Raw genomic sequence first — 12,469 nt, 5'->3', positions numbered from 1 at the left:
TTAATGTTATGCCTTTTCTCCTTTGCAATGCTCCTGCCACCTTCGAAAGATTCATGGACGCAGGTCTAAAGTTCATGGATTCATGGAGTTCAAATTCATGGCCGTGGTCTAAAGAAGGAGATATGCTTGTGTTACCTCGATGATGTCGTAATCTTTGGCAGCGCGTTTGAAGAGCATAACGAATGCCTCAGCCTTGCTCTCGACTGCATCGAGAAAGCTGGACTGGTTCCAAATTTTTTTAAAAAAGTCGGTTTGGTGAACGTCAAACACTGGTACTGGGACAATTAGTCGACAAGGATGGCGTCAGTCCCGATCCTCGTAAGATTGAAGCGGTGAGCTCCTTCAAGTAACCGCAGTCAGCACGAGAACTTCACTCATTCATTGGCCTATGTTCGTATTTTCGTCATGTTATTCCCCGGTTTGCCGACATCGTTTGCCCGTTGACAAGTATTTTGCGACAAAATGCATCCTTCAATTGGACACCAGAGTGTGATGCATCATTCATTCAAGTGAAGTTTATACTAACGTTAGCACCCCTCTTGCGTCACTTCAATCCATCTTGCCCAACTGAATTTCACACTGATGCTAGCGGAATCGGGATAGGAGCGCGGTGCTTCTTCAATGTCGCAGTGGCGCCAAACATACGCCAGCCGTCGCCTGAGCAAATCTGAACGCAGTTATACGGTTACGGAACAAGAATGCCTAGCAGCTGTTTTCGCCATACAGAAGTTTCGCTGTTAACTTTACGGTGGACCATTCAAGATTATCACCGACCATCATTCTTTATGCTGGCTGGTCGGTTTGCGTGATCCCTTGGTCGCCTCGCACGTTGGGCGCTGCGCCTCCAGGAATAGGACTTTGTGGTATCGTACAAAAGTGGCCATCGTCACATTGACGCAGAGTGCCTCTCTCGGATTCCTCTTGCGACTACCGACTGCGATGCTGAAAATTTCGACAACTGTCTCACTGCTGTTACTTTACATTCGCTGACGCGGTAGACTTTCAGCGAGAACAACGGAATGATGTTAACCTCGATCCGCTTTTTGTCGCCGCCCGTACTTCTCAAACGAGCGGTCGTTTTACAGTCCGTGATAAATTGCTCTACAAAACTGATTGTTTTACGCGAGATTCTGCACTCTGTAGTTCTACGCGCCATGCATGACGATGTGACATCCGGCCATTTCGGCTTTGTACGAACGCTGCACCGCACGCAGGAGCGCTTTTACTGTCCCAAAATGTACGAAAAAACCAAGCGCTATGTTGCTAGTTGGTAAACGTGCTGACGTCACAAGTGACTGACTACTGCAGCCCTGGGTGCCCTTCGGCCATTGACACCGCCCAGTACACCGTTCGAGCAAGTAGGCATTGACCTTTTGGGTCCATTCACGTTATCTAACAACGAGAGCCGTTGGATAATTGTTTGCGTAGACCATCTTACACGGTATGTAGAAACTGCAGCCATATGGTCTTCCGCCGCTGCTTGCGTGGCGGCCTTCCTGCTGCGCTCCGTGGTCGTTCGTCATGGCCCACCACGTGTCATCATCAGCGACCGTGTTCGCGAGTTCACTGTTGATGCCATTGAAGGGTTACTTCGTTTGTGCACTTCCCAGTTCCGTCATTCCGCGCCGTATCATCCACAGACCGATGGCCTCGTTGAAAGGACATACAGAACGCTGACCAAAATGCTTGCCATGTACGTCTCCTCCAATAATAAGAACTGGGACGACGTGCTGCCCTTCATCACTTACGCATACAACACGGTGAAACACGAAACCATGAACTATAGCCCATTTTATTTCCTGTATGAAAGGTTACCGCAAAGCCATCTGGACACTTTCTTAACCTTCGTTCTGCACAGCAACGATTCTGTATCGAAGACTTTGTCTCTCGGCGAAGAAGCCCATCGAATAGCTCGTCTTCGTACTCTGACCTCGCAAAGTCGTTTGAAAGAGTGATACGAATACTGCCACGTACAAGTATCGTTGGAAAAAGGTTACTTGGTTCTTCTTTGGGCAGCACAGTGCAAGCGTGGATTGTGCCAAAAGTTCTTGTCACAATATTCAGGCCCATTTGTAGTTGTGGACCACCTGAGCGAACTCACTTACGTCATAGCTTGCCTCCTGTCCAATGGCCGGAGGTCAAGCAGAGCTCAGCTAACTCATATCGCTCGCCTGAAGCCTTTCTAGACTCTGCTTGTCCATCCTGACTCGCCCGCCGGGCTTCTTCTGCTTGGGGGGAAATGTAACGGATACGAAATCCACCTACAAGAAGAAAGAAGACGAAGAGAACGACGAGTTTGAGAGGCCAGGCTGCGCTACGATCCCGCTATGATCATCGTCCATCTCCAGTAAATAAAGCCATTTCTTCGCAACGCTTCCTAACACTACATATGTAGCGTGTTTCAGCTAACTTTAGGCCGAGTTTAAACTCTATGCACTCTATGACGATGCGGTGCACTCTATGAAGACGCGACCACATGCATGTTGCTCACTTTTTATGTAGCGTGTAGCGCTACGTTTGCATTTTGCTTAATTAGCTAATTAGTCAAGGATACTTAAGCAATTTCTGAAGCAAGGAAGCCAGGAAAAAAATCCAATTGGAATATTGCAGAGGAGTTGGCAATACGTCTGAATAAACAGTTTCTTTCCACCTGTTAAGTATTAGTGTTTTTCAGCTTCCTTCGGATGCAAGCGAAATACAAAAGAAAGACCACGTGACGTGCCCTCCTGGGAGTCGTGATTGCACTATTCTTAAGCTTTCCGTGCACAAACAAAGATAACATTAATTTAACTGGTGTGAACACCCATCTTCTTATCGCCATAAACCTCCACAAAGGAAGCACATCGCTGGCGTCAATATCACAGCCAACGCCCAGACAGACAGGATTCTAAAGTACATCCTTTCACCCATACCACCTGCGCCAGCAACAACGCTTGGAAGATAGGGACCTGTAAAATCGTCTAGATTTCTCCTATTCGGTTCTCACAAAAGCCGAAGAGTCACCGGACTGTTTGAGCAACATCGTGTACACAGGTGAAGACACTATTTGCAGAAACGGCCAGGTAACTGAAACAGACATACAGAACAATAGACACTGGAAAGTGAGTGAATGATCCTAAGAATGCTAATGGCATGAAAATGAAAATGAAAGGAATTATACAATATGAAATAAATGTGGGAGCAAGAAATACAGCGTCACTTAACAAGCAGTAGTATTCGAAGTGTGTGCAATGCAAAAAGCTATTTCAAGATGTCCACTCGTTTGCTTAGATAATGCCAAAATTTTTAGCGTCAACTTCAGCAAGGATGACACTCGGAAGGGCTGTCTATCAGCTTATAGCACATAGATGTGCCGATTAGTTGAAGGCAAAGTTGTGGCTACAAATGCGCTGAAGCTAAGGTGCACGTGCTATGTGCGAAGAGCGCCAAGTGCAGTTTCAAGGCGTAATTCAAAAGGTAATGACGACAGCAATTACTTTGTGCGCACTCACAAAAAGTATTGCAATCTTTTTCCTTCAAGTTTCCCGCACTGCTAAATAAACATTGCTGTGAAGAACCATCACGCAAACCCAACCCAAAAAGTCTTTGCAAAAATGCCGTAATAGCAATCCACGTTTGTTTTGGAGTACTGAAGAAAACCAGATAAAACCAGGCTTTACTTTTTGTCGATATTGTCGGCTATACATGAGAATGGGATATATTTAAACGCTGCCCGAACTGGCCTCTATTCCCAGTGTCTCTATCTGAACATTCGGTGTGCTGCGATCCTTCCTCTATAAGTCTCCAATGCAGTCTCGCTAATCCTTACACTGCTAGCGGACGCGTTTGCGGATCATTAAACAAAATTGCGGCAGAACTTCAGGCAAGTTTCTGCAAAGCGTGAGATTATTTTTCAGGAATGATTGTGCTAACACCAGTTCTTTGGAAAAGCTTTGAATAATCAAGACAGCGTAAAGTGGTGCAAATTAAATTAAAATATGGGGTTTAATGGGCTAAAACCACTTTCTGATTATGACGCACGCCGTAGTGGAGGACTCCGGAAATTTGGACCAACTGGGGTTCTTTAACGTGCCCCTAAATCTAAGTAGACGGGTGTTTTCGCATTTCGCCCCAATCCAAATGCGGCCGACGTGGCGGCGATTCGATCACGCGACCTCGTGCTCAGCAGCCCAACGTCATAGCCACTGAGAAACCGTAAAGTGGTGTAGGCTGTTTATATTGCTTGAATTTGAAGCGAGCGAAACTGAGGCTTCTCAGAGACTTTACAGTGAAGCTTGCTCAAGACTCTTTGTAGCATCGGGGCCCCCAAGAAATGACGTTATAGTACGCTTCTTTTACTTCAGTGAAATCGCATGCATAATGCTCACAAGTTTCCGGGCTGGAAGACGGTGTCCAAGTGGCCAATAAAAGCATGACAAGGAACGCCTACGCTGTTCTCTGCGTGGCCAGCGACATCCACCACGCTGGCTTGCACCACCGACGGCAAGGTGTCCATGCTGGCGAGAACCACGCTTTTCGACAACTTCTCCCCGCCACACAGCGATCGTACCTGCCGCCAGAATGTACGAGCTTGTGAAACTTCCGCAACTGCGGGGACACTTGCACATAATAGAAAAACAGTAATCACAAAAATTACGCTAATCCTTGTGCCTGTTTCCTGAAGGAGGTGCAAGTGCGAGAGCGGAGTGTTTGAGCAATCCGTCAGCACGATCAATTGCACAAGTGCAGAAGATTGCGTCTACACAATATTTCTGACTGTGAATTTAGGGCATTTTTCGGGAAGTCTGTTTTATATAGCTCAAAAGACGTGTGTTTGCATGATTTAACGCAGTGTTTGGTCAAATGAAGAAAATATATGATAGCGTAAAACAAACAGTGGCCTGGTGGATCTACGCGCTTTCCTGGATGCATGTTATGGTTGAACGCGCTTCATTTTGTTTTGCGTTCGCACACTGTCAGCATTTCCAGTACGGCACTATGGTCATTTCGGCCCAGGCGCAGTCTGTGCCACTTGATGCTGCCTGCGCTGCTACGCTTTCTCTCGGGAGCAGAAACCATCGCCTCAGCTGCCATCTTCCCAACATCTTGGCGGCCATTGAACTAGCCTAGCGCAGGATTGCTTATATATACCGCATATATGGAGTTCCATCAAGTACCTGCAAGGCACCCTCCCCTATAGTAGCGAAAGAGCAAATATGACGATTGCTCTCGTCAGCCACAACAGCGTATCCGTGTGGGACTAGTACCTTTACAACACCAATACAGTAAGGATCGTTGAAATAATTTCTCATTGCCTTTATGTTAACAAACTACAAGTTTAGAAACCTCTATCGCGTGTTGATAACATTTAACTGGTTCCACAACTCTTTATATGGATGTTCCAGCATTATCAGCTAAATATAAACGAATCCTTTGGAATTGAAGCCACGTTACTAATTTCATGATTGTCCGGAGTATTCAGAGAGGTGATGCGGACCCTGCACTACAATATATAAAGACTGTCGGTCTCTCTTAATTCTATTAACAGATGTGCCATACTTCACCCCATACAACGGTTCTCAGCGTGATTTCTTCTAGAGACCTGAAACATCTTCATGATCGTCGTGGCATCGCTGCGTCGACTTCTTGTCGTTTTCATCTGCATGACGTCATTTTGTCAGTGCGAAGCATTGAGTGCGGAACAAAACAAAAGGAAGGGTTATCAAAAGAAAGACAAAAACGAGTACTGATTACCAACTGGTTTTATTGGTCGAGAACAGAAATACATGCAGAAGATGATAGGGTTAGGGCTATCAAGCGCGGTATCAGAGACACTAATCAACAGCAGAAATTTGAAAAATTACTTGTTCCATGGCAACAATTGTTTATAGATTAGAAACGAGACAAGGTTATGGTTGGCATAGGCGCCGACTGCGGGGAACTCCGGGGCCCGAGCCCCCTCCGGAGTTTCTCGGAGGTTAAGGGGGGCTGAGCCCCCAACGGGCAATGCCGAAGCCCTCCCCCACCCCCCCAACCACACAGACCTAAAGTGCCATTACCAGATCTTTGTCATCCACATCATTTGAGGTTCCTATTCACTTTCACATATTTTTGCGCTTGAAATTTTACTGGGGCTAATAGCTTACTGCATCATTGTTGGGGCGAACATGCACGACTTTTAATTCGTACCTTCGCTTTATTTCTGCAAATACTGACAACAGGAGGACGCGCGCATTAGAAGCACTAGCGGCGGCTGCTTCATCCGTATTTTGTCACTTCAATATTTTGTTTGAAATTTACGCTGTAAACACCATCCACATGCATATTATATTTACATCTACACGCAGGGCGAATTTTAATAAATTTTTGAACGCGATGGAGGGAGCCAATAAAATTATTTCTAAAAGTATGGATAACCTATGCCTAGAGAATGTATGTGTTGCTGTATGTTCACCACGAAAAATAAACCTATAGAGCTCAGTGACCCTTTGGCGCAGTCTTATCAATGGCATGTGAAATGCACGCGAATATTGTGTTCTCAGTATCGCTTCTCTTTCCAGTAGGCAATGCTAACGACTCATAAAAAAAAACATCCCTAATAATTTACAACAATTATTAGGGATGGAAACATCGTCAATTACATGCAGTGGTGATTAGCATATACAGGGTGTCGCAATTAATTATCGTGCAGTAAGGTTAAAAATGAAAAATGCGTTACTCGAAGAAAACCCCGAAGAAAATAAAAAAGTGGAGTACTTGCCAGTTATTTTTGTTATTGATTTATTTAGGTAATTGTAATTAATTATCTACTTCGAGACATACTATCCTGATTATCAAAGTGTCAATGGGACATTTGAAGGCACAGCCAAGGGACGTCTATCTGCGGTATCTTCAGCGACGTACTAGTTGCGCCCAATTTTTTTTTACCGAATGATAAGTAAACTCTGCGAAATATGGAGAAAACCACGCTACTGTGCTCCCACTCGGATCATAAAGAAGCGCCCTCGAACAGGCTTCTTCTGAGTTATCCAGACCCAAATAAAAGAAATAAACCAAAATATCGTGATCGAGCTACTGCCTTACCTGCCCCACCCCGGCCGCAGTACCATGCCGCGTTTGGTGCTAGTTGGAAAGAAGCTGTGATAGCTGTTGTCGTAGCATAGATAAAGTGCGCGGATGTTCCTTTTGTTTACCACACAAACCCATCACCACAAAGGTGAATTGACCACGTCAGTGCAAAGGTATATACATATATATATATTGTTACGGTGAAGTGAAGGAAGACGTTGAGTTGGACTAGAGAAAGACGAAGTCTGGCGGTTGCCTGAACGCCATATCCATCATTTGTAAATATAAGTTATTTTACACTCGTGGGCCTGCTTTCTTCCCGCAACATTTTGGTGGAAGGTGCGGGGTACCACCACGGAACTTCGCAGCGGACGTCATCTACGTGCTGCCACAATGGCAAATCAACCGACACAAGCGACAACGCCTCGGCAGCCCGTGCCCACGGTCATCCTCACTCACCCACGGGACCCGGGAACATTTTGTGGCACGGACAACGTCGACGTCGAGGACTGGCTTACGATGTACGAGCGAGTGTGCGACAACAACAGGTGGGATCCTACAATGATGCTTGCAAACGTAATATTTTATCTGAAGGGAACTGCGAAGCAATGGTATGACACACATGAAGCTGACCTAACGAGCTGGGATGTTTGCAAAGAAAAAATGCGAGACCTGTTCGGCAGACCTGTCGGTCGTCAGCTGGCAGCTAAAAAAGAACTTGCGTGCCGCGCTCAGACGTCCACAGAATCCTATGTCGTGTACATACAGGATGTGCTGGCCCTCTGTCGCAAGGCTGATGACAACATGACCGAGGCAGACAAGATTGGCCATATATTGAAAGGTATTGCAGACGATGCCTTCAATCTCTTGATGTGTAAGGATTGTGCCACTGTGGATGCAATTCTTAAGGAGTGCCGGCGCTTCGAACAAGCGAAGGGCCGCCGCGTCACTCAAACTTTCGACCGGTTGCCCAATACCGCCGCGACATCTTCTTGCGAAGACCCGCCGAGGTTCGTTCAGCCCGCAGGACCGGAAGAAATAACGCGCATCGTTCGCCGTGAGCTTGAGGCCATGGCCCCGGCTCCCGTTCGTTCAGACTGTCGGGAAAGCGTACCCGCTATCTCCCTTATACAAGCGGTCGTTCGGGAGGAAATAGCAAGTTTGGGCATTCCATCTCTCTGCTCAGTCCGCCATACCAACACCTACCAAATTTCTCCGACCGCTCGCTCCCGGACGCAAAGCTTTCCACCACTCCGTCGCAACCCAGCTGAATGGCGCACAGCGGATGATAAACCCATCTGTTTTAATTGTTCCGGTATTGGACACATCGCCCGTCATTGCCGCAACCACTGGTCGTCGCCTCCTCGGTGGTCGTCTCCGAGTCACTACAGCCAAGTACCCGACAATCGCACTTTCTCGCCCTATACGCCGACTAGGAACATCAACGCCGACAGTGCTCCACCAAGATCCAGCCGATCCCCGTCTCCGCAAGGTCGTAGGTCCCGTTCGCCTCTCGTTCACCGCTCTTCGTCCCCTTCTGCAACCGGTCGCTTCGCTTCGGGAAACTAGGCGGTGCAGCTCCCGGAGGTGAAGCTGCAACTCCGACCCGGCCCACAAATCCTCTATTGACCCTGCCTACATGTGGAAACCTGCTGGACATTGAAGTCGATGGCGTTCCTGTTAGATCTCTCGTTGATACAGGAGCGCAGCTTTCAGTTATGAGCGCTGCTCTCCGCCGCCGGCTCAAAAAGGTTCTGACCCCCGCCGTACCGTGCACCGTGCGAGTCGCCGATGGGAGTACGTCACCTGTCCTTGGAATGTGCACAGCACGTGTGACCATTGGGGGCCATTATACCGTTGTTCTATTTATCGTCCTTGAACACTGCCCACACGACCTAATTCTCGGCCTCGACTTCCTTTCGAAACACTCTGCCCAAATTGACTGCTCCGCAGGTGTTGTACAGTTGGACCTGCCGCTTCCTGCCGACGCAACCACTTGTGCTCCACACCGCTTATGTGCTGCTGAATTTGCAAGGCTGTCTCCACAGGCTGCTACAAATGTCCTGCTGACGCCCTGTCCTCCCGTACCTGATGGCGAGTACGTCCTGTCGCCGCTTACTGACGTGGTTTTGTCGCGTAATATTGCCCTACCGAGCACCTTAATTCGGATCCGCGAAAACTGCGCTCGCGTGCCCATCCTCAATTTTGGGTTCTCGTCACATGTTTTGCCACACGGTATCGCCATAGGGCATATCACTCCTTTGGAAGAATTTCAGATTTCTTTTTTGACCTCTGAATCCTTCCTCAGCACGAACGGACCTTTGTCATCCACTCCTTCGTACTCGACGCCTGCGGACGATGTTTCTAAGATGATCGCCCCCGACCTTCCTTCCGAGCAAACAACAGCTCTTCGTCATCTCCTGTCATCTTATCGGGACATCTTTGATTTGGACGACCGTCCACTTGGCCAGACATCTGTTGTCACGCATCGCATCAACACCGGTGACGCCAGCCCCATTCATAGGCGGCCATATCGTGTCTCGGCAACAGAAAGGGCCATCATACAGAAAGAAGTAGACAGGATGATGGACAAGGACATCATTGAACCCTCCAGTAGCCCGTGGGCATCACCGGTTGTCTTAGTAAAGAAAAAAGATAACTCGTGGCGCTTCTGCGTTGACTACCGTCACCTCAACCGGATAACAAAGAAGGATGTTTATCCCTTGCCTCGCATTGATGACGCTCTTGACTGCCTTCACGGATCCCAATACTTTTCATCAATTGACCTCCGCTCCGGCTATTGGCAGATTAGCGTCGATGAGATGGACCGCGAGAAAACCGCCTTTGTCACACCGGACGGTCTGTACCAATTTAAAGTCATGCCCTTTGGATTATGCAATGCGCCAGCTACATTCGAGCGCATGATGGACTCTCTCTTGCGCGGCTTGAAGTGGTCTACATGCCTGTGTTACCTCGACGATGTGATTGTGTTTTCGCCGAACTTTGAGAGCCACCTGCGGCGCCTCACAACCATACTCTCCGTGTTTCGCAGGGCTGGCCTTCAGCTAAACTCCTCCAAGTGCCATTTCGGTCGCCGTGAAATTAACATGCTTGGTCATCTCGTCAACGCCGCCGGAATCCAACCTGATCCACAGAAAGTTCACGCCGTGCGAAATTTTCCTGTACCTTGTTCAACGAACGATGTCCGTAGTTTTCTGGGCTTATGCTCTTATTTTCGGCGATTTGTGAAAAATTTTGCGGACATCGCTCACCCTCTCACTGACCTTCTTAAGAAAGACGCCTCTTTCTCTTGGGGACCGCTACAGGAGAAAGCCTTCTCTACCCTGATTGAGCGGCTTACCACTTCCCCGATTCTCTCCCACTTTGATCCTTCTGCGCCCACTGAAGTACGAACTGACGCGAGTGGTCATGGCATCGGCGCTGTCCTCGCTCAGCGTCAACAGGGCCAAGACCGTGTCATCGCTTACGCTAGCCGCCGCCTTTCCACGCCCGAGCGAAATTACTCCATTACTGAGAGAGAATGTCTCGCGCTCGTATGGGCGGTCGCGAAATTTCGCCCGTACCTTTTCGGTCGGAGCTTCTGCGTTGTCACCGACCATCACGCCCTCTGCTGGCTCTCCTCTTTGAAGGACCCAACTGGACGACTTGCACGTTGGGCATTGCGCCTACAAGAATATACATTTTCTATTATATATAAGTCAGGACGCCTGCATAAAGACGCTGACTGCCTGTCCCGCAATCCCGTGGATCAACCGGACGATACCGATGCAGACTCGGACATCAGTATTCTGTCCCTCTCCGGCTTCCTCCACATTGGCGACGAGCAGCGCAAGGATCCTGTTCTTCGAACACTTATGGACCGCCTAAGCTCCTCGCCCAATGACCCGTCCCTTCGGATGTTCACCTTGCGCGATGGAACTTTATACCGTCGTAGCGTTCGTCCTGACGGCCCGGAGCTCCTCCTAGTCGTCCCCAAGCACCTTCGACTCACCGTGCTCCAGCAACTTCATGACGCTCCTACTGCTGGACATCTGGGCGTCACTCGTACTTACGACCACCTGCGGCGCCGCTTCTTCTGGCCTGGCATTTATCGCTCTGTGCGCCGTTATGTCGCTTCTTGCGACCTGTGTCAGCGCCGGAAGACGCCTGCTATGCCTCCCGCTGGTTTGCTTCAACCCATTGATATACCTACAGAGCCCTTCTTCCGTGTGGGCCTCGACCTCCTTGGTCCGTTTCCAATTTCCATCAAAGGAAACAAATGGATTGCTGTAGCAACCGATTATGCCACTAGATATGCCATCGCACGAGCCCTGCCAACCAGCTGCGCTACAGATGTCGCCGACTTCTTACTAAAAGACGTCATCCTGCACCACGGCGCCCCTCGCCAGTTGCTGACGGATCGCGGCCGCTACTTTCTATCGAAGGTCGTTGATGATCTGCTCCGCTCCTGTTCTACAGAACATCGGATTGCTACCGCGTACCACCCTCAAACGAACGGCCTCACAGAGCGACTCAACCGCACACTCACTGAAATGCTCGCCATGTACGTCTCCAACGATCACCGCGACTGGGACGTCGCTTTACCATACGTCACTTTCGCATACAACTCGTCCCGTCACGACACTGCCGGATTTTCACCATTTTTCCTTTTGTACGGCCGCGACCCCACCTTGCCTTTTGACACGTTGCTACCTTCCGCAGTACAGTCACCCAGCACTGCTTACGCTCGCGAGGCTATTGACTTAGCCGCCCAGGCCCGAGATGTCGCCCGTCATCGCCTCACAGTCTCGCAAGCTTCTCAAAAGCGACGCTACGACCTTCGGCACCGAGACCACCATTTTTCACCTGGTTCCCTTGTCCTTCTCTGGACGCCTTCACGTCGTGTCGGCTTGTCGGAAAAATTACTGTCCCGTTTTTCTGGTCCGTACCAGATCTTACGCCAACTGTCCGACGTGACCTACGAGATCGCCCCACTCGGTCAGCCTTCCGTGCCTCCCAACTTAACCAGTGATGTTGTTCACGTCACCAGGCTCAAGCCCTATGTCCCCCCAATAAGTGAGGCTGTTTAACTTGCACCGGGACGGAGCTCCCCCACCGGGAGGGTGATGTTACGGTGAAGTGAAGGAAGACGTTGAGTTGGACTAGAGAAAGACGAAGTCTGGCGGTTGCCTGAACGCCATATCCATCATTTGTAAATATAAGTTATTTTACACTCGTGGGCCTGCTTTCTTCCCGCAACAATATATATATATATATATATATATATATATATATATATATATATATATATATATATATATATATGCGGCCTTCCTCTTGTTGCCATTTGCAGGTCCCAAGGCAAGGATCATGCTTACATTCTGCTCATTAGAGACACACATGGCAACCGAGACGAAACAAA

The 12,469-nt window shown here is 48.7% G+C and overlaps 1 protein-coding gene across 16 annotated transcripts in view; it reads right to left on the bottom strand.

The window, feature by feature from the left end:
- The window catches only part of LOC135908735 (uncharacterized), a 1,076,237-nt gene that overhangs the window by 304,933 nt on the left and 758,835 nt on the right, over positions 1 to 12,469 (bottom strand). For all 16 annotated transcript variants that reach the window (XM_070529152.1, XM_070529157.1, XM_070529150.1 and 13 more), the window contains one exon: positions 4,368 to 4,549. In XM_070529152.1, coding sequence (XP_070385253.1) covers positions 4,368 to 4,549 — 182 coding nt within the window. The remainder of the gene's footprint in view (positions 1 to 4,367; positions 4,550 to 12,469) is intronic.

This window comes from Dermacentor albipictus, unplaced genomic scaffold, assembly GCF_038994185.2.
Source record: "Dermacentor albipictus isolate Rhodes 1998 colony unplaced genomic scaffold, USDA_Dalb.pri_finalv2 scaffold_18, whole genome shotgun sequence".
Classification (NCBI taxonomy): Eukaryota; Metazoa; Arthropoda; class Arachnida; order Ixodida; family Ixodidae; genus Dermacentor; species Dermacentor albipictus.
This window is presented reverse-complemented; position numbering and strand designations above follow the sequence as displayed.